This window comes from Carassius carassius, chromosome 10 (assembly GCF_963082965.1).
Source record: "Carassius carassius chromosome 10, fCarCar2.1, whole genome shotgun sequence".
NCBI lineage: Eukaryota > Metazoa > Chordata > Actinopteri > Cypriniformes > Cyprinidae > Carassius > Carassius carassius.
Genome location: NC_081764.1, coordinates 30,544,058 through 30,567,283, shown reverse-complemented (window position 1 = coordinate 30,567,283; position 23,226 = coordinate 30,544,058). Strand labels below are relative to the sequence as shown.

General features: G+C 35.1%; 1 protein-coding gene across 7 annotated transcripts; it reads left to right on the top strand.

Annotated features, from left to right (window-relative positions):
• The first annotated feature begins 2,898 nt into the window (after positions 1-2,898).
• Positions 2,899-23,166, top strand: LOC132152155 (cilium assembly protein DZIP1-like). 7 transcript variants are annotated; one of them, XM_059560898.1, is made up of 19 exons: positions 2,899-3,137; positions 4,054-4,165; positions 4,446-5,063; positions 7,922-8,006; positions 9,091-9,221; positions 9,306-9,464; positions 10,502-10,618; positions 10,719-10,781; positions 10,864-10,992; positions 11,282-11,330; positions 12,692-12,739; positions 13,335-13,394; positions 17,328-17,476; positions 17,620-17,806; positions 19,492-19,645; positions 20,483-20,793; positions 20,919-21,061; positions 22,329-22,500; positions 22,796-23,166. In XM_059560898.1, the coding sequence occupies exons 2-19, from the start codon at positions 4,163-4,165 to the stop codon at positions 22,876-22,878; spliced, it is 2,661 nt and encodes an 886-aa protein (XP_059416881.1). In that variant the 5' UTR covers positions 2,899-3,137; positions 4,054-4,162; the 3' UTR covers positions 22,879-23,166. The 7 variants fall into 7 exon arrangements, with proteins under 7 accessions (XP_059416881.1, XP_059416883.1, XP_059416880.1 ...); XM_059560900.1 differs by having other exon boundaries at positions 2,900-3,137; positions 20,468-20,793; positions 22,329-22,518; XM_059560897.1 differs by having other exon boundaries at positions 2,901-3,137; positions 4,094-4,165; positions 20,468-20,793.
• The last annotated feature ends 60 nt before the right edge of the window (positions 23,167-23,226 follow it).

Here is a 23,226-nt window from a genome sequence, read left to right as displayed (position 1 = left end):
ATATATATATATATATATATATATATATATATATATATATATATATTATTATTATTATTTACATTTGCATTTACTATTATTATCTAGTAACCAAAAATGAGGCAATCATTGGTTGAGATTTGCTACAGTGAGCACCCTCAGGAGTGTGTGTGCATGTATGTGTGCATGCAGAGGGAGAGAGAGAGAGAGAGAGAGCGAGAGAGAGATGCTATAAAACATAATTTCCAAATGCTATCTAAAAGAAACCTATTTGAAAATGCATTTACTTCTATGCACAATATGAAAAAAAAGTCTCATTATTTCATGATTCAGGTCTATTAAGACTAAAATCTTATGGAACTATACTGAAAATGTTAATGTAGGTCAATAAGACCTTGCTTCTACTTCTCCATAATTTAATTAAAATTATTTTGCATCACCCTACCTCTGCAAATATACAACTGTGGCGTGTGCTTTTATAATATGTAAGAAAGAATTACCTAAAATATTACAAATAGCAGCATGTTCAGTATTATATTTGCACCCTGGTGTAAATTTTTTTTTTTTTTTTTATGATTTATTTATATACTTTAAACAATAATATATATATAATATAACAAATAATAATAATAAAATAAAATAAATAAATAAATAAATAAATAAAAATTACAACATTTACAGAAACGGGAAAATCAAAATACACAAAACATTACAGAAAGAAGATGCACTGAGAATTATTTTCCCTTCAAAACAAATAGAATAAAATAAATAACTTAAGAGTACAGTACAATCACATACAGTAACATTAAACATAGCAGTGTACTGGCCAGGCAATACAAAATTAGTATCAACATCTAGACTGGAGACAGAGATGGGGAGAGACAAGGGGATCACACACAAAGAGCAGGGTCAAGCTGGAGAGTTTTGATATGTTCACAAAGGGGTTGCCAAAGCTTGATGAAAATGGTGCTAGATCGGTGAAGAGAGTACCTAATTTTCTCCAGTTTCATAAAATAAAGAACATCTCTTATCCAGCGAGCGTAAGATGGAGGGTGAGGGCTTTTCCAATTCAATAGAATTAAACGCCTAGCTAAAAGAGTCAGAAAGGCTACGAAATCTGAAAAATGACAAGGCAAAGAATGGCCAGGCAAGAGAACCCCAAATAAAGCTGTGACTGGACAGAGTGGGATATCTGCCGAGGTAATGGCTGACAATGAGACAAAAATTTGTCTCCAAAAGGAAGACAGGGCAGGGCAGGACCAGAACATGTGAATTAAAGTGGCTGAACCAGAATGACACCTGTCACACTCCGAGTCAATAGACGGGTTAATGCGTGCTAACTTGGTCTTTGACCAGTGGGCTCTATGAACCACCTTGCACTGTATGAGCCTGTGACGTGCGCAGAGGGATGAGGAGTAAACCCTGTTCAGGACTGCCCCCCATGTCTCCTCACTAATCTCAGTACCGATGTCTTGGGACCAGACAAGGTGTAAATTATCAGAGGAAGACTGGAAATGAACAATTGTATTCACTAATTTACAAATTGACCCTTTAGTACAAGGATCCACACCCAGAATGGTGTCTAAATCTGAAGGGAGAGGTGCATTTGGAAAGTTGACAAATTTTTTCCGTACAAAATCTCGAATTTGTAAATATCTGAAAAAAATGTTTTTTGGAAATATTAAACTGAGAAGTCAACTGTTCAAAAGAGGCAAAAACTCCATCGATGTAAAGGTCAGCAATAGAAACCAACCCAAGGTCTCTCCAAGAGGTGTAAGCACGGTCTAAAATGGAGGGGTAAAACAATGGGTTAGAATGTATTGGGGATAACAGAGGGGTATTATGAAGAGCAAAATGTCACAAAAATTGGGTCCAGATTTTAAGACTGTTTTTAACAATTATATTATTTGAATATTACATTGGGGACAATGTATATGGGAGGCATAAAAGAGCCGCCAGGGAAGATGATTTACATGAAGCATTCTCAATATGCAGCCAGGATGGGGAATTGACAGAGCTGCTTGGCTGGATCTGGTGTAAATTTTAATATTTCTGCATTCCACTGTTATTATACTACACTTATATATAACAGCCAGATTGTACAGGAACGTCGACGGAAGCTCAATCAAATGATAAATAACACAACTGAGGTGATTTGAGCACTTGGAAATGTTCTCCAAACATGCGCGAAAAGCACTATCTAATAAATACCACTGGATGGCGTCATTCACTAAGAAACGTTCAACACATAACGGAGGAGATGTTTGATTTGGCAACGTTTAAGATGGTCTCCTTTCATTGTGAGTATAGATTTAGTGTTAAACTATTCTGAGTAGGTATACATTTACTCTCATATTAATCGTTGAACATATATACATATACATATATATATATTTATATATATATACAGTATATATATATATATATATATATATATATATATATATATATATATATATATATATGCTTTGTATTTTCAGATGTACACACACACACATAAAATGTATAATCGTATGTATAATAATATTAATAATAATAAATAGTCTAAATATAATGGATGATGATGACATTGGTGACATTTTTTATTCTGCGATTTGATGTTGTTGCTTTTTCTCACTTGAAACATTCCGTTCTGTTTGATAAAACTCTGAAAAATATCTGTATAATATTATCAAAGTTTTAAGTGCTTTTGCAAGGACGTGCGTTTTATTATTTCTGTCCGATTTGGAGTCATATTTAGTTCCTTTTAGGCATCGTTTTAGTTGTCTTATTATTTTGGAAATAATCAGGTTTGAATAAAGTTGGATTGCACGAGAATATTTTTAATTATCTGGTAGTCAGTAAAAGTCATGATTTAGGGCCGCCGCAGGTTCATCGTGGGGACTGTGGATGTTCCTGTGGGACGCGCGCCCCTCCCCCTCCTCGGGCCCCAGAGATGAGATGAGGCTCGCGCCAGGAATGCGCTGTGACGTCACGGCGCTTTGGATCTCACACTTTTGGGGGAATCATTTTGTTGGGCTTGAGTCTGCATGTGTTAAAGATTACCGCAACCGTGTATCCTCAGTTTGATTCACAGCACAGGGGTAAAGCGGATTCTCGGATGGCCGGGTTTGACGTTCTTCTGCGTGGATTGTTTGCAAAAACTTCTTAACCGAGAGGTAAGAGCCATTGCATCTGTCTTCCCCGTTACTCCGCGCTCGATGGGTGAGTCGCGAAAACTTTTTGGTTTGCTGTGAAAATGGCTGAAAACGACCTTCATGTTATATTTATCACTCTCTCCGTTTTATTTAATTGATACTGAGACTTTTCCTTCTGGTTTAACCAATCTTTCTGTCCCGTTCTCATGCACGAGTCCCCCTTTTGTTCGGGAACTGAGCTTGTCCCAACTTGAGATGTTTTGAAGGGCCAGTAATCTGAGAAGAAGTCTGTTGAAATGCTCGAGACGTTCGAGTTCAGTCTGTGTTAAAGAACATGGTCAAATCTCATGAAAATAAACCTTTCAGGTCACATTTCACTGAAAAGGAAAAGTAAATAACGTTACCTTTTATATTTTCCATGAAGGCAATGAAACATATTTAATATCATTAAGATATATATATTTGCCTAAAATATATTACACATTTTTGTTGTGGCAGGTACAATTAAACATACCAAATTTTAATCACCTTAAAATTTTAAAATTACAAATTATAAAAGTTAATTTATATAAATTAAAAATTGTCATGAAATTAGTTCACAGTGCAAAACTACGTTCTTTTTTTAAGTATTTATATTGCTGAATAAAAATGATTAATTAAAGCAAACATATATTCGCGTTCCAGTCGTTTTAAATAGTTTTCAAACGTAGTCATGAACAAGAAATATGCACCTTGTATGTGAAGAGAAGTGGATATTTTGGGATATTGAATTTTTAAAAGAAACTGTGTTGTGATGGTTATATCTTTTAGAAGAAGGACATTGTTCAAGATCAAATAAAGAACAGTCAATTTTATGAAATATCTTTTTTCTTGAGTGACATATAACAGGTCAAATACCTTTAACGTGCACGTGCTCTTCCTTTCTGTTCTCGTGAAGTGTGCTGTGCAAACTGGGACGCGCGCTCTTGTTTCCATAGAAACGCACAGGACGCCCTGACACTGCGAGCCGCTCTGATCATTCATCAAGACTTCACAAACACCGCAAGATGGTAAGGAGACAAGCGACAGCAGGATTCAGCAGAATAAGGTGGAACTTATCATACATCGGCGATTAATTCGTTTTATTCTCGCATGTAACCTGTTTAATGAACTCTCATAGTCATGTGGACCCGTGTTGTTGCTGTTAGCTGGCATGTTAACGATTAGCTTGCAGCGGTGGAATCAATCAGGAATGTTTTTATGTGTGGCCTTTATTAATTAAATGTCATGTTGCTGGAATACAGGTCTCTTTTTTGAATAATTCACCTAGCTCTTTGTTTCCCCCTACAGCCATTTTATGACAACGTTTACTATCCATACCCGTCAGATACCCCGGGAACCCATTCTTCAGCGGGAATCCCGTCTCTGTTGAGCTCTCCGCAGAGTCAGCCCTCATCCGGCAGCCTGAGCAGACCGGCCGCATCCTCCATGTCCGGACCGCTTACGTCCTCCGGAGCCGCCGGCATCCCTCCGCCCTTAAGGTTCAGAGCCCGGCGTGAGAATGTGGACTGGCGTCGGATCAGTGCCGTGGATGTGGACCGGGTGGCTTCCGAATTGGACTTCCACACCCTACAGGAGCACATCACAGAGGTGACGTTCTGCAGCGTGGAGGGCGAGCGCTGCCAGCGCTGTCAGAGTCCCGTGGACCCGGCCCTGATTAAGCTCTTCCGGCTGGCCCAGCTGACCGTGGAGTACCTGCTGCACTCCCAGGACTGCCTCAGCATCAGCCTGCAGGCGGCCGAGGAGAGGCTTCAGACGCAGGCGCGAGAGAAGGAGCAGCTCTGCGTCCAGCTGCAGAAAAAAAACCAGGATGCCAAGACATTAAAGGAGGAGCTGAAGCAGAGGAAGAAGATCATAGCCTCTCAGCAAGCCATGTTCAGCACGGGGATCGGTGCCAATTACCACAAGGTCTGTACAGCCCCATGGTGGAGTGTGAATGTGTGTATTAGCATTTTCATTGTCGCTGTCACCTCCCCCTCAAGGCTAGACTCTATTCCTCCCCAGTCTCACACTTCAATGTGTATATAATGTGTGGTTTTCTCACATTGGATGGTGTGAAGGTGCAACATTAATGCTGAATCCCAATTTGCATACTATCTTCCAATCAGTGTTAGTTATTTTCGTTAATTGAGATGAAGCTGAAAGAAAACATTAATATTAGATGAGAAACATAAACTTAAAAAATCTGAAACGGAAATTTGAAATGCCCTGGCAATGAACTGAAATAAAATTATTTTAAGTTAAGTCATTTTAAGTACTGAAATTACTAAAAAATGTATTATATCTTAATTTAAAAAAAAAAAACGATTAAAATTATAAAAGCCCATAACAAAATTGCTAAAACTAAAATTCAAATAAAAATGTCAAATCTAAAAATATCTAATTCAAAATATAAGTAAATACAATACTAATATGTAAATAATACTAAAATAAGAAAAAAAATAGATTTTTAATGTGTAATCTGTAAAAAAAAAATTATATATATATATATATATAATTTAAAAATTCAACTTTTAGCATTATTTTTACATGTAGATGGCATTAAAGCTAACAGACATGGACTAAAAGCTTGAAAACTACCAATTTTGATTTCATGGCGTCTTTAAAAGTATGTACATTACCATCACTAGTGAAGTATGTGCTTTTCCTATCTTGCCAATGTATGTGATTTAGTATTCATTCTAAATGAAGTGATGTCAACACTTTTAAGTCCATAATCAGGCCTGCAGGCCGGGACAGGATTAGCTAATCACCAGATGCTTTGTTTTTTTGGACACGGCATTCAGGATTTGGCGAATGGAGCAGATGGTGTCAGCTGGTGACGATGACTTGTACTACACTTATAAATGAAAAGAAATCTAAGCACCCCCCCCCCCCCCACATCATCCCCTCCCTTCTCATCTCATTAATGAAATTAAACCGCATGCTGCATTGCTTTTAGAAACATTTCGGTCTTTGTACCAAGGCTATATCAGCTGTTTGCTCATTTGCAATCATGGAACTGTCGCTCAAGGCAAGGCTATTTATTGTCGCCAAGGCAGCGCCTGGTGTTTCATGTGGTTGCTAGGAAAAGCACAGGCGCCTGACAGCAGAATCGAAATGAAAGTGCTGCTCATGGTTTACTGTTTAATTCAGGATAAAGTGTTTTTAACTCTGAGCAGTGAAGTGGTTACCTAAGTGTAGCTGGATCTGCCAAAGTTTCCCCTAAAATAAAAAATTGTTGCATTTTGCATAAATACAGTGAAGTCTATTTTAAGTACCAGTAAGATTGTTTTGCATTATGATGTTAAAGTGACATTCCTTGTTTACTGATATATATTTTTTATTTAAATGTGCATAAATAAAGGTAGTACAACAAATACAACACAATGTAAAAACATTGTAATTTAAATATATTCATATATATTAAATGTCTTAGTATTTTGCATATGGTAAAGAGAGTGAGATATTAATTGCCTATGAGCATTATTGCATTATTTAATTGAGAGAATTAAGGGGGGAAATGTCAAATTGTCAACACTGGGAAAAATATTAACCAAAATAAAATTTTAGTATATAATTTAGAATAATTTCATATTATATTCGCAACAAAACTTGATGTTATTACTGTAATAAAGATTAAAATCCTCTTCAGCCAAAATAATGTTTTAATAAATAATAATAATATTTCGGTTAATAATATTTAATAATAATTTAAATAATTTTTTTCAAATAAAATCAGCATAAATACAAAACACTACAACGAATGAATACTGTCGTAATATAAACGTACAATTATGAGATTGTTTTTTTTTTCAGATCATCATATGTGACTGCAAGAGGGTGTTTTAAACATGTATTTAAAAAAAAAAAACTTCTTAAAATATCCTTAATTTTCTTTTTGAAAAATATATGTTTCCTTTGACTTTGAGGTGAAATTGGACCTATATATAAATATATATATATATATATATATATATATATATATATATATATATATATATATATATAATTTTTTTTTTTTTCAGTTTTCTAGAGTCTGCTCCAGTTCCGTATTGCATTGTCTTGGTCTTTGTTCAACACCTGCTGAGGCTGCAGATTGACATCAATGGCTCCTAAACACATAATTACATTTCACAGTTGATTTGGGAAGTTATGTTAGTGCAGCAATGCGGTTATGTCACACAGAGGGTATCTTACAGAAACAGTCTTCCCTGTCTTGTTGCAGATAAAAAGACAAAAGCAGAGCGTGTGTTTGTGATGGGTATCACTGGCATTGTGGTTAAATTTGCATGAGAGTACCAGACGGGTGTTTTGGCTGCTAAATGTGGTGTATGATGTGCAGCGCTGTGGATTTTCTGCATATCAGTAAACTGGAGCAAGAGGTAGAGCGGGGAAAAGATGTAACATCAGCCCTGCACCAGCCGGTGTTTCCATGGCAACGTGCCCACATTGTCTCTTGGTATTATGGGTGAGTGGGGTGTGACTGTGAGTGACAGATGTGTTGAGCCGTCACCTGAGTAGGGCTCGTGTTCACTCTGATCTTCAGCAACGATTCTCCCGGGCACATTTGTTTTTTCAACCCATATGGTTTCATTACCATTAAAGAAATTAGTTCACCCCCCCAAAAAAAATCTTTCATCATGTACTTACCCTCATATAATGACTTTCTTATTTCAATGGAATAATAGAAAAGAAGCAAGGCACCTAAGAAAAAGTCATCAGTATTTATCTTCACAGATTTGATTTGTCACGGATATTAATAAAGCTCCTGATTTTGTTTCCAGTGCCAACACTGTGAGAAAGCCTTCATGAATGCCTCTTTCCTGCAAAGTCACGTGCAGCGCAGACATCCAACAGAGTTTGACATCAGTGAGTTCAAACTGTAGAATCAGTTCACAATGTGTGTGTGTCTGTTTTGCTTGCCCTTTTGGAGAAGTACACTTAGGCATAATTTTAACATGAAATTATGGAAAAAACATGCTCTAAAAGAATTAAATTGTATTGATTTTTTATAATACACAAATGTATTGAAATGTATAATTTATAAGTTAAATGAAATTGCATTGTTTTATCATTTATCGTTAATAAATAAGATTATATTAAAAGCAATAAGCTAAACTTTAGAGTGTTTTTGACCTACTATACATACTATAGAAGTAAACTACTGTATATATATATATATATATATATATATATATATATATATATATATATATATATATATATTAGTAGACTAAGTACATCTTTATCTGTAATTTTATAATTATTTCTACGTCTTTGAAATGTGGTTAAATTGTACAGCTAAATATAGTATTTATGGTAAACTAAAATATACTTTATTGTAATTTCTACTGGAACTTGTTATATTTAAATATATTTGCAATTACACATTTTTAATGATAAAGTTATTTAGTAAATTTAAAATACATCAACTTAAAATTTTCAAATTATATAACACTACAGTTAAAATTTTAATCTAGCACTTTACCTGTGCTTTAGTATGTTAGTCCACACATCAAAATAAGTATACTTCTATAAAGCATGATAAAATATTACAACATGATTTAACAACGATTTTAAGATTCAAAATGCAATTTAAAACTTTTTAAATCCATGGTATTTTTTTTTCATCGTTACAGAGTGCACTTCTTAAAAAAGAAACAAAATAGTCTTGAAATCGTACTCTAAGTACATTTAACAAGCATTTTATTTAATAATGAGGGGCAGTCGTGGCCTAACGGTTAGAGTGTTGGACTTGCAATCCAAGGGTTGCAAGTTTGAGTCTCGGGCTGGCAGGAATTGTAGGTGGGGGGAGTGAATGTACAGTGCTCTCTCCACCTTCAATACCACGACTGAGGTGCCCTTGAGCAATATATATATATACTATGCTCATTCAAAACAATTAGGCACACTTCTTTTTCACAAGGATGATTCAAGCATCTCATTTTTTCAGAACTGATGACAGATAATCAGAAAAAAATTCAGACCATGAAGTTACAAGAGGAGATCAGCAAACTACAGGAGCAGCTGACCATGGTCACGTCCCAAATGGAGACACAGCAGAAAGACTACTCTGCTAAACAGGTTACAGGAGATAAAAGACACGCCGTGTTTTTGATAAAATGATTTGTTATTTGAAATAACTATTTCATATTTATTTTTCTCCAGGAGAAAGAGCTCATTCAAAGGCAGGAAGAGTTTAAGAGACAACTGGAAATATGGAAAGAAGAAGAGAAAATGCGAATGAACATCAGAATAGATGAAGTCAAGCAAGCCTGTCAGCGGGACATGGATTCAATGCATCAAAAGAACAGAAACCTAGAAAATGTAGGTTTTTATTTCAGACAAAGCATGTTGGTCATCATTTACTCAACTTTACGTTGCTCAAAATTAATAATAGATAAAAATCTAATAATTTTATTAAAATAATAACATTTATGCTATTATATACTATAATATTATATAAAATGCTGGATTGCCAAACTTTGCTGGATTTACAGATGTTTTTTTTATTCACTTTTGGTACTATTTTCACAAGTAAGGTGTATATTTTCAAAACTCTAAACTGCTCACATCACAAAATTGATCTCATGCTTTCATTACAATTATACATGTTTTCAGTCAACGTAATCATTGTTTAAAAAAATAAGATTATAGTTATATTTAGAGAACATTTGATTTAATGACCAAAACACAACATAGTTATCTTCTTTCGTTCAAGAGCAAACAATGCAAGATGCATGCATTCAAATCACCTATGATGCTGAAATAATTACAGTAATAGAGGCAATACTTGTCACGTTAAAAATACACACACTAACCTGCTCACATAAAACTTGCATAAACATTTTGTCCCCATTTACAAACTTACAAAACAGTGGTTATCATCTAAGATGAATCCCTTTTAGTGTAAAAATAATTCATTATATTTGGTTATCCCTAAACTGCAAACAAAGTCTTTAGAAACTATATCTATTGAATCTGTAGATGCACCAAATGATTCACTGATTAACCTTTAAGAATTAGATTAAATAACAGACTTATATATTAAATTACTGTGAATGAAACATTAGATTAAACACTTATTTTGTGTAGTAAACAGGACGCTTTGTGATTGTGTGTATTGTACTAAGACAATTGAAAATATGCTGAAATGTTTGAAAAAAGTACATTTTTGACTATCTGATAGTTTTGAGAATGTACCAGTTGCTTGTGAAAATAGAACCAGAAAACCATAAATTAACATTTTAATTTAAGGATAAAATACACTGATCAAAAAGGCAAACATTTATATTATGAAGTATTGATATTATGTGATGTGAACATACTGAAATGGCATTAAAATGGTAATTCTTTCTCTCTAGGAGCTGCTAAAATTACAGCAGGAAACTATGCAGCCGGCCCAGACACAGCCCAGTACATCAGCCAGCAATGAACACTGGCAGGAAGTTGTTAAACTTCAACAAAAACTCCACAAACAAGTAAGAGATTCATTCAGCATTCACTTGATTTGGGACAGTCCAGTTCACCACACCTTAGAATGAAACTTGCTGTAAAGTTGTAATGTTTTTCTTTACTCAGGAAGTGAAATGGGCTGGGAAAATGCAAAAAATGAAGGAGGAATATGACAGTGAAAAAAGTCTGGTAGGTGTCACAGGCATCATGTAGCTGTTTAAATACAGGAATGGCTCATAGATCCACATATTGGTTTCATCTGGTCCATCAGCTTCAGGAGGAGCTGTTCAAACTGCACTCGGCCGTGTCAGAAGGACGGGAGGAATCACAACGACAGGTGCAGGAGCTGAGCCACAGGCTGCAGGAGCAGCAGCAGATTATTGCCTCTCAAAACAAGCAGGTCAGTACTGTACCCCAGCACAGGAAGAGGCTCGATTGTTCAGGATTTCCTGTATTAGTGCAGCGGCCTACAGCATTATCTTTAGGTTTGGACTGAAGGAGTGTACTGGTGGGAACATATCCGGACGCTTGTGTAATTATCATCACACTGATTATATGTTGTCAGCTCGTCATTATGCAAGTTGTCCTTTCAGTAAAACATTTAAATTTGAAATGACGGCTCAGAAAACGTGTTGCTCACTGAGGTTTATTGTTCGAAGAGATAACATGCAGTTTTGTTTATATGACAGATGAAACAGATCTCATCAAAGCCACCAGCAATAACAGTACAGCGTGAAGGTATGTAGACATTATATTTTTGGACAAAAACTTTTTCATTCGCTTTGGTACTATTTTCACAAGCAACTGTTACATTTTCAAAACTCATCAAAATTGCACTTTTCAAACATTTTAGCATATTTTCATTTGTCCAAGCTTTTCATTTGACTTGTCTTCTCATTCAGTTTAATACATTAGTCTGTTATTTAATCTAACTCATCTTAAAGGTTAATCAGTGAATCATTTGGTGCATCTATAGATATCCATAGATATAGTTTCTAAAGAACTTGTTTGCAATAATATGGATAATCATAATCATAATATGGATAAACAAAATGTCCCCACAAAGATGGCAGTATCTGAAATCCTTGTGGGAGATTTTTTTTGGGGCCCTATGGGGTAATTGAAAATAATTTTTGTAAGGGAAGGTTTAGGAGTAGGGTTACAGTCTAGGGGGAGAGAATATACAGTTTGTACAATAAAAAAAACAATATGGAATGTCACCTATAATTATAGTAATACCTGTGTGTGTGTGTGTGTGTGTGTGTGTGTGTGTGTGTGTGTGTGTACCTACTTAACCATATTTTGGAGACAAATTTGTACCCAAAAGTATGCAAAACCTGACAAAATCACCCAAAACCTCTTTTGACGATGTCCTCATTTGTAAAACTGTGTGTTTTGTCATTTGTGAACACAGCAGGAGACAAAGGAGAGGTACTTTTAGAGATTGATCGGAGATGTATCAGAAGAAGGGAGACAGATGGCATCAAATACAGCATGTTACATGACGTTATGCCATGAGATAGTAGAGACAGCACATTACTGTAACTCACCCTTCTTCTGAAGAGTTCAGATATAGATATACAGATTCAGTCATATGGCACAGTGAGGACATTTACTGCACTGACAGTAAACACAAAACCTTATGGCCACATCATACCTTCATCACATCTCTTGATAACACACTGGATAAATACTTACAGACATGGATTTTATACATATCTTGCATTCTTTGCTCTTGAATGAACTGTTTATTAAAAGTACTAAATTGAAAGAAGATCATACTGTTGTTTCGGTGATTAAATCAAATGTTCTCAGTATACAGTATATCACATTAAACTTGTTGTTTTGAAACAGTGATTGCATGGATGAAAATATGTATAATTGTAATGAAAGCATGAAATCAGTTTTTAAAAGAATGACTAGCGATCAGTTTGGATTTTTGTACTAAAAGTTTTGAAAATATACACTTTACTTGTGAATATAGTACTAACGCAAATAAGAACAGCTTTTTAATATATGAGCGATGAATTGTCTTTAGAATAAAAAAAGTAAAAACAATCCTAATCAATTTTTGTTTTATATTTATATTTTTGTTTCAGTGGTTGCTGCCCCGGCTCCAGAGACCAAAGCTAAAGTTGTGCTCAGTGGTAAGTCTCTGCATGATATGATGTTTTTAGATAATGTCCAAATAATATTGATCCCTAACAGTCACACTGTGACCTAATGAGGCATGATGCTATAAATCTTCAAGAAATAAATCATTTTCATAAATAATTGAAAGATTGATAACCAGCTGCATTTTTTGAATACAGTAAAAACTGTTATACAAACTGTTGTGTTTTAGTATATTTTTAAACGTAATTTATTCCTGTGATGTAAAGCTGACTTTTCAGCATCATTACTACAGAAATCATTCTAATATATTAATTTGGTGTTGAATAATCATTTCTTATTATTATCAATGTTGAAAACAGTTGTGCTGCTTCTTGTGGAAACCATTATACTTTTCGGGATTCTTTGATGAATAGAATGTTAAGGTTAACTGTGTATTTTTGTTGAACATTAGCATAATGATGGCTTTAAACGTGCATGCACTAACATAATTGTTTTGGGGTCTTTAAGCATATAGTCAATATGGGTAATATCAGTGTAAATTGAGAGGTTTAGGCTAAGGGTTAGATTTGAATATGTCCATCCATAACCCCTGCCCTCTTCTCTGACCTCTTTGCACTGTTCTATTAGAGCAGTCCAGCTCAGTCCACAGACTGGATCCTATAGTGGAGCTGTCTGAGGAGGAGAAAGGTAAAGCAGTAGAGTGATTGAGTGTAGTCGTCTGTGGCATGCTTGCATCCTGTCTGCATGGATCTGTGGCTCAGGTCTTCGCATGTGCTAAAGTGAAGTGCTGAGCACTAAAGGCTATAGTCATGAGCTGGAAGATCTGTCTCCTCAGTAAACACGGATGTTACAGCATGTCTGTAATTATTGGACAGCTCAGAGCAAGAGAAAGGAAATTTGATTGTGAAGATACAGTAAATTAGCATATATTTTAAGTGTTTGGCATTCTCTGTTTATGGGTTTAAAAAAATATAAAAGTCACTTTAAAAAAGTTATTTAAAAAGTTATTTTTATATACTTTAATGTTGTTCATTATATTTATATTTTATATTATTTCCCATTTTTGCAAGGTCAGACTAAACTATTTTTTTTAAAGATATATATATTTTTAATTATAGTTATATTAAAAAAATAAACTTTCAAGCCTTGTTTACACCTGATATTAAGATCTGAAGTGGTCAAGTGACAATTGTTTATTATTTAAATAATTTAATTACACATTTATATACAGCGCCATTTAAATGTTTGGGGTTAGTACGGGTTAGTTGTATGGATGCACCGATACCACTTTTTTCAGTACTCACCCGATACCGATACTTTTATTTTGGTACTTGCTGGTACCGATACCGATATTTTTATTGCATTTGTACATTTTTTTAATATTGGGTAGAGAAACCAAAAAAGTATGTTAGTTGGTAAACTTCATTTATTTAGTAGATACAGTCAAACCAAAATTTATTCAGACACCTTCAACATTTCACATTATCAGTGTTTATTCTTTATTGTTTAGAAGATGGTATAAAATATCACAATTCATCTTGATAATGTTAGATAACTTTGATAGAAAGGTATGTAATGGATTACAATCAACCAAAAATTATTCAGACAGCTGTTAGTATGACAGTGTTTGCACAACTATCAACACTTAGTCAGGCAAACCTTAGCCTTAATCACTGCCTGTAGTCTCCTGGCCATGCTGTCATCCAGGTTCATGAAGACTTGGTCTGAAAACTCTTTGGTCCTAAATTTGTTTTACTGGTAGTCCACTGTTTTAAGAATTTTTTGGGTATAATTTGTCACAGTTTACTTTATTTTGCTAACCTTACTTACATAAATGAACTATAGTGTCCTATACACCCACTAGTAAAAAAAAATATATAAAAAATTATATCTGGTCTCTGAATAATTTTTGGTTTGACTGTATATCCTTCGGTTATTTTCACACTTAATTATGCCCATTAAAATGTATTTTACAAGTTTTTGTTACTTTGTTAATTTATTTTTTTTTCCTCTATGGTTCATCACCGGTAATTTAATAGCATTAGAGCTGCTCCATTGCAGCGACTTATTACTGTAATGACGCGCTTTGCTGTAATAATGCAGGGAACCACTCGTTATAAATCTCCTGTGATATTTTTCACAAATAGAAGTCGCGTTTTTTATTTTTGTTTTTATCTGAAACGTGCCGCGATTTATATTCCAGAAGCCACTCATATAATGCAGAAACTCTCAAGCAAGCAAAACACTCGCAACACGTGCATGTATTTGTATGTTGCAGAACGAGAGGGACAGTAGTAATGTACTGCCGAGCGCATTACACACAGCCTGCTAGATTCCCTTTTGCCAGAAAGTCATTTATGCCTAAGATTGAAAATAAATTGTTTATAGTAAATGCCCCTATAAATGTTTTTTTTTTTTACTATTTAGTTTTAATCCATATCCGTGTGCTAATTGAGTGAATATCAAAGACCACAACAGAAATGCGGGAGCGCTCTCTCTCTCTCTCTCTCTCTCTCTCTCTCTCTCTCTCTCTCTCTCTCTCACTCACCCACTCACTCACTCACTCACTCACTCACTCACACACAAACACACACACACACACACACACAACAGAAGTGCGTGAGCATTCTCTCTCTCTCTCTCTCCCTACCATTAAGTAACTTGTGCATTGTTTTACTTGTTTTTGTCATATCCGACCGAACTACACACTTTCCAGTGATGTGATGTATGTTCACTCGACAAGCTCGCACATATCCACTCACCGTGCTTTATCAGCTCGCGCACGTCAGCTATCCATGCGTTAATACTAAATGTTTAACATTATATTCATTGCATAGATATCCTACAGACAACCTTAATCTCTAATAACTCCGTTCTGCTGTCTTTTGTTCTGTTGTCTGTGTTTCTTTGACTGAATAAGGCACTGAATATCGGCGTTTGGTATCGGGGCATTTTTACGAGTACGACTACGAGTACAGGAGCTCAGTATCGGTGCATCCCTAGTTAGTAGTAATTATTCAGCAAGGTCACATTAAATTTATCAATAGTGAAAGTAAAGACATTTATAAAGACTTCAAATATATGCTTTTCTTTTGACATTTTTGTTAAACAAAGAATCCTATGTATTACAGTTCCCACAAACATATTAAGCAGCGTAACTGTTTTTAACATTGATAATAATCTCTCTCTCTCTCTCTCTCTCTCTCTCTCTCTATATATATATATATGTATATATATATATATCAGTGGTGTGCGGTGATATTCTCAAATGAGCAACAAGTCCTCAAAGGTTTTTTTTTTTAAATTTTTTATGTAAATTCATGTCCCAGTCCTATTTTCTTGGTTAAATAACAATTACAATAAAAACTTACACTATCAGAAAAAAAGAAAAATTCTATTTTATATTTTTACATTAACAATGTAATCAGTATGTCTTTATTAAAACCAAGTATGAATCTCATCAGGTTTACATTTATTGCAAAATAATAACTGAAGGCAGTAACAATTTAAACAATATATTTTATTTGTGAATTTATGTTCAGTGATTATCGGTCACAGACAGAGATTTACTTTACATTTTACCAAGCTGATTACTCATTAAAAAATAATTTAAAGTCATATTTTGACATTAGTGTGATTTATATTTAAATGTACTGTATGAGTTGTTTACTTAATTTCTTAATTTACTTAATTTCTTAAATTAGTCTTCAGAACACAAGTCCAGGGGGCGTGGCTGGATGCATATCCAACTCCTCCCACATGACATATACCTAAATTTACCTGTCTCCACCCCCTAATCCCTAAACCCACCCATCTCCACGCCTAAATTTACCAATCTCCACTCATTTATGTGGATCCAACCATGCTCCCTGGATCTTGTGTTCCGCAGTGAGGTGCTGCTGCATTAATGCCATTATATTATTCATTCAGACGGATTAGCGAATGTGTACATGAGGTGGGATTTATCGCGTTAACCAATCAAAACATAACCAGTCAGATCCAATCATATCGTGATGGAGTCAATGTCTTCTCTCACGTGATTTTCCCCCATTCATTCTCAATTACCCACCAACAAACTCATCGCACGCTTTACAGGGGTCTGTTAAAACCATAGAAAAACATGGTATGATATATTATGCCCATGATATATTAGGGGTGTGACAATATCTTGTGGCACAAGATCTCACGAGATCTGATGAATCTGAAAAATTAAAGAATAAAATTCCATGTTTAATTTCATAAAGTACAAGTTGATTTCAAAATGCAACTACTACTTTGCATTTTGTGTTTTTTAGTTAAATAAAAGAATATTCTTCCCTATTTATTTCATCATTGAGGATTTCTAAAAAAAAAAAAGTCTAAAAATCTCATCTCGTCTCATTCTCATGAACCCAGTCTCGTCTCGTCTTGTGGGATGAGTGTCTCGTCACACCCCTAATATATATATATTCCTCTATGATTGTTTATGCTATTTCAAGTTAGAAAGGTTTGTTTTTGTTTGTTTGTTTTTTTTTTGTTTTTTTAAATCAGTGGCACTATCTGAATGACAATTTTTTTCCAGAGCATGTCATCCAGCTTGGCAATTGGGAGTTACCGTAGTAATTTTTCGGATATTTTCAGATTCCTCTAGCATCTCTGAAAGTCACACAGAGAGCCGGTCGTGGCAGCAGGAAGTGCAAGAGCTTTTGAAGAACCCAGGTTTGAGGCGAGACATGCGTCTTGCAGCTCAGCAGAACCTTGAAGATAGGCTACAGATCCTAGGCATCAAGGTAGTCTGCATATATATATATATATATATATATATATATATATATATATATATAGTTATAGTTATGGCATATATATTGTACTGTTGGACTGCAGTTAAGAAGGCATGGCACTGTATAACCTCAGCATCTATCATGTTGTTCAGGGAGTCAGTGGTCTCTCTAAAGGAGTATATAAGAGCACTATGTCCCAGGTTATCACTGATCGTCAGAAGAGACAGGAAGAGGATCCAGTGTATCGGAGGATTCTGAAAGAGATCAGTCATAAACTGGAGCAGAGAGTAAAGGAGAGGAACACGGAGCAGCCAGCCAAACCCAAACAACATGAACAAGGTCAGGATTTGACTTCAGCGTTTCATGACTGAGAGCGAGACTTTAAATACTCTCACCTTAAGGATTATTAGGAACACCATACTTATACTGTGTTTGACCCCCTTTCACCTTCAGAACTGCCTTAACTCTACGTGGCATTGATTCAACAAGGTGCTGAAAGCATTCTTTAGAAATGTTGGCCCATATTGATAGGATAGCAGTTGATGGAGATTTGTGGGAAGCACATCCAGGACACGAAGCTCCCGTTCCACCACATCCCAAAGATGCTCTATTGGGTTGAGATCTGGTGACTGTGGGGGCCATTTTAGTACAGTGAACTCATTGTCATGTTCAAGAAACCAATTTGAAATGATTCAAGCTTTGTGACATGGTGCATTATCCTGCTGGAAGTAGACATCAGAGGATGGGTACATGGTGGTCATAAAGGGATGGACATGGTCAGAAACAATGCTCAGGTAGGCCGTGGCATTTAAACGATGCCCAATTGGCACTAAGGAGCCTAAAGTGTGCCAAGAAAACATCCCCCACACCATTACACCACCACCACCAGCAGCCTGCACAGTGGTAACAAGGCATGATGGATCCATGTTCTCATTCTGTTTACCCCAAATTCTGACTCTACCATCTGAATGTCTCAACCGAAATCGAGACTCATCAGACCAGGCAACATTTTTCCAGTCTTCAACTGTCCAATTTTGGTGAACTCGTGCAAATTGTAGCCTCTTTTTCCTATTTGTAGTGGAGATGAGTGGTACCCGGTGGGGTCTTCTGCTGTTGTAGCCCATCCGCCTCAAGGTTGTCTGTGTTGTGGCTTCACAAATGCTTTGCTGCATACCTCGGTTGGAACGAGGTTATTTCAGTCAAAGTTGCTCTTCTATCAGCTTGAATCAGTCGGCCCATTCTCCTCTGACCTCTAGCATCAAGGCATTTTCGCCCACAGGACTGCCGCAAACTGTGTTTTTCCCTTTTCACACCAATCTTTGTAAACCCTAGAAATGGTTGTGTGTGAAAATCCCAGTAACTGAGCAGATTGTGAAATACTCAGACCGGCCCGTCTGGCACCAACTCCATGCCACGCTCAAAATTGCTTAAATCACCTTTCTTTCCCATTCTGACATTCAGTTTGGAGTTCAGGAGATTGTCTTGACCAGGACCACACACCTAAAAGCATTGAAGCAACTGCCATGTGATTGGTTGATTAGATAATTGCATTAATGAGAAATTGAACAGGTGTTCCTAATAATCCTTTAGGTGAGTGTATATTTATGTAAAAATGTTGTTAATTAAACAATTATTGAATTAACTAAATATTTTCTGAGAATTTTAACTGAATTTTAACTTAGAAATTAATAACAGCTATATAGACAAACAAAAAATGTATATAAAAATGGCACAACAAAATTACACAACTTTCATATTAAAATGAAAATTTATAAGTAAAAACTAGTTTAAAATATTAATAAAATCTATAATAATATATAAAGGATACCAAAATAATACTGATTCCCAACGGAATGTGGCATACTGTGTATAGCAAATATCTTACGTTTATTATTTTAAAAATGCAATGTTTCACCCAATTTTTGTAAGTGCTTTTTGTTTTTGTTTCTGTAGCATGATTGAGTATCATTTGCTGCCTTAGGAGGCTCATGTAGACAGTAGAGCTCATTTTTGTCTTATTGCAGTAATTCAGTCCAGACCCAGATCCAGCAGTTTTCCATCTACAGTAACTCGAGTGTTGTCGGGCCCTGCTCCGAAACAGCTGCACACCCCACAAGCAGCTCCACGCAGCAGAACCAGCACCCTGCCCAAGACCTCCACACCACTACAGCATCACAGGTACAGCAACATTTACTGTGGCCTTTAGGAAATTATTAGACTTTTATCTTCAGATACATTACTTACAAATTTAAACAAAATTACAAAATAATAATATTGAAATAGACACTTTTATATTCTTATAATACATTATTTAAAAAATAATTTTTTTAAATTATCTTTTAATTGTTCTTTGCTGACATAACCAACGCTGGTATAGGGCCTGCATATATATATTAATTCAATCATGTCCAATCAACAGTATTATTTTAGTTTCATTAATATACTGTTATACTATTTATAATATTTTTAATTTGATTTATTTTTAAAGCGATTGTTTTTTTACAGTTTTTCTTTTTAAGAGAAGTTGAAGTTTAAGATTTAAGATAAGTTTTTGTTCTTCTGAATGTGCCCATTTCATTTTTATTGATTTACATTTCTGTTTTAATTTTTAAAAAATGTAATCATTTAAGTTCCTCAATTTAAACTAAATAAAAATGATGCTTAATGTTAGAAACTTTGAAAGGAAACATGGGAATTAATTTTTTTATTTTTGTCAATGTTTATTTTATTTTAAGCAACATAAATGTTCCTTACTTTTACTTTAAATATTAATTTGAAAACACTGACAGTCGGGTTTCAAACAGAAACACGTCGTATTACAGATGTGAAGTGTGCTCCGCGAATGCAGTTTCCAGTTAACTTTATTTTGTTTGTTGTTCATCACTTTGCCTTAAATGATCACTGATTTTAGCATGTTATCACTTTATCAGTTTTTTGTTATTTGGTGCAGTGCCTTCTTTTGGGTTTTATGAACATGTGCATATTGCATCTCACCTGCAGAACTCCTCCTTTTAGCTCTGATGAAGAATCGTCTGAGGAAGAGGAATCGTCTGAAGAAGAAACCCCTCAAACACAGAAGAAATCTGCCCAGGCCGAGAGCAGCACAGTCAAAGCCCAGACTGCTAGAAGCCAGCAGCGCTCGACCTCTCCCGCTCCTGCTCCTGCTCCTGCTGTGCGCTCCACTGCTCCCGTGATCAGCACAGACGTGACGGCTCTGAGCGAGAGCGACAGCGAGTGGACCGAGGGCAGCGAGATGGAGGAGCTCAACCTCTCACAGCTCCACAAACACACTGACCAGAATGGAAACGTGGCGAAGATTACTCACAGTAAGACTTGCTTCTAATGTCAGGGTGTGGAGCAGTTGTATTGCATTTGGAAATTCAAATTGTACACATTTTTGTTTATTTGTGTGTGTGTGTGTGTGTGTGTGTGTGTGTGTGTTTTTCTGTAGGTAAAGTCAAAGCTCTTGGCAAAAGCCTTGAAAAACAGCTGGAAGCACGAGGCCCAAAGAAACCAGCAGTGGGTGTTAATACATTGCTTCAAAAGCCAACAGCTGTCAAAAATATAAAGCAAGATGTAAAGAAAGAGCTAAAGGTGAGACCTGCTCCTTTAAACAGATAAACAGTATGCAAAGGTAAATAAATGTGACTTTCAATCTACCACAACAGAGAACGAGTGGAAAATGTCAACATTTATTGAAGTACTTGGGTATTTAATTTAAATCTTGTTGAGAAGCTGCATGTTAAGGAGTGATAGATGAATAATAACATTTATTATTAATACAGATTACCATAAACATTTATTCACTAAGGTAATGTAGCTCATCAGCATAACTGTAATAAATATTGAAGATATACACTACTGCTCAAAAGCTTCGGGTTTGTAAAAATAATTTTAAGACATTTTTAATCAGCAAGGTCGCATTAAATTGATCAAAAGTAACAGTAAAGACTTTTATAATATTATAAATGGTTTTCTTACAGAAAAATATAAAGTTTTCACATTTAATAATAAGAAATGTTTCTTGAGCAGCAGGTATATTAGGAAGATTTGTGAAGGATCATATGACACTGAAGACTGGAGTAATGCGGGGTTATTATGTAGTTATTTTAAAACTAAAAAACATAAAGTAACAAAAATGTTTTTATTTTTAATTTTATTTAAGTAAAATAAATGTTAACTGAAACAAAATAAAATATAAAAACTTAGTTATTATATTTCAGTTTGTTGACAAAGTAACATTTCTCATTTCTGTTTAGTTTAACTTGATGTGCTAAAGAACTAAAACTGAAAAAAAACTGTAGACAGAAAAAAAACTAAAATAACAAAATAAAAATTAAAAAATGACAAAATTACTAAAAGTTTAATTTAATATAAATTGAAAACAGAAAATTTAAAAAATAAAAACAAATTCATTATTTTTATTCACTAACATTAATAAAAACTATGATAGGATCTCAATGTTACTAGAATTACACTGTTATAAATCATTACCATTTCAGTAATGGTTACTGAAAATTAAGCTTTTTAAAATATGTTAAAATAACTTTTGGTGAGCCTTGGTGAGCACATTAGTCCAATTTAAAAACATGTACTGACCCCAAACCTGTGAATGGTTGTATATAGTCTTGAAGTAACTGGTTTGTGATCTCAGGTGTGCCTGTTTGTTTGTAGCTTTAAATGTAGATCAGATTGTAGAGCAGGAACTAGCTGTTAATTAGTACATGATCCTTTACATAAAAAAACACAGATTGGATGAGCAGACCATAATTCCATAAAGATTCTTCTTACTTCTGAAATCATTAGTTTTATTTCTATAGTAGATTTGTAATGGGTCGTTGTTCTGCCCTGTTGCTTTCAGTACACAGATGAAGATGATGAGGATGATGACTGGGATATCTCCTCTCTGGAGGATGTGCCCGCTGTAACCAAACCCAGCCAATGTCCTGCACCTGTCAAGAAGAGCTTGGACAAGAGCCTGGACACCAGCACGAGTGTGTGGGGCTCATCCACGGGCAAAGGACAGAAGCCAGGTCCATAGAAGTCATACAGTTAAATACAAATATTTTGCTAATGAGAAATCATGGCCACAAATGATTGACATTTTTGAAACTCCGATTGCTTGCAAAAAACCTGCTTTTTCATTAAATCTGAAAAGTACATATTGGCCAAACCATTGTCATAGTTTAATTTAAATAACTTAAGGAATACATTACTATTACTTTTTCAAAAAAACATTTGAAATAGTTTTGTGACCCCTTCACTTATAAGCAGTAAGTCTTCAGCTCAACACCTGTTGATTCTGATCTCTTTCTTTGTGTTTTTCAGGCCTCACAAACGCAGGAACCGGCAGCACTCTCAAGAGCAGTTTAGTGAGCGTCAGCGACTGGGATGATTCAGATGAGATATAATAAAATGCAGCAGAGCAATACCAAAACATCCAGAAGCTAATATACCTTATAATTGTAATATCCAGTATCTGTTGTAGCTCAGGCTTAGTGATTATTCAGGGACAGCCGTGCAAAAACAGTTTGATGTTAACAGTGTTAAAGGTACTTTATATGAAATATAAAGGTACAAGTACACCTAATACTAAGGAACAGCCAAGGGATGTTGCACTTTAAAATGATTGCCTCATACTTTTTGATAGTTTATGTAATGTGTAAAATACTGTTTTATTAAATACCTTTTTTCAAACACTTCAAAGATTCTTTGTTTTGGACATACAAGCGTTTACATTTAATCATTCAGCAGACAAA

Bases quoted from the DNA above. Each gene is read 5' to 3' on its own strand.
- LOC132152155 (XM_059560897.1), top strand. The intron at 10,782-10,863 runs GTAGGTGTCACA...CTGGTCCATCAG, and splicing joins ATGACAGTGAAAAAAGTCTG to CTTCAGGAGGAGCTGTTCAA. The intron at 13,395-17,327 runs GTAAAGCAGTAG...GGATATTTTCAG, and splicing joins GCTGTCTGAGGAGGAGAAAG to ATTCCTCTAGCATCTCTGAA.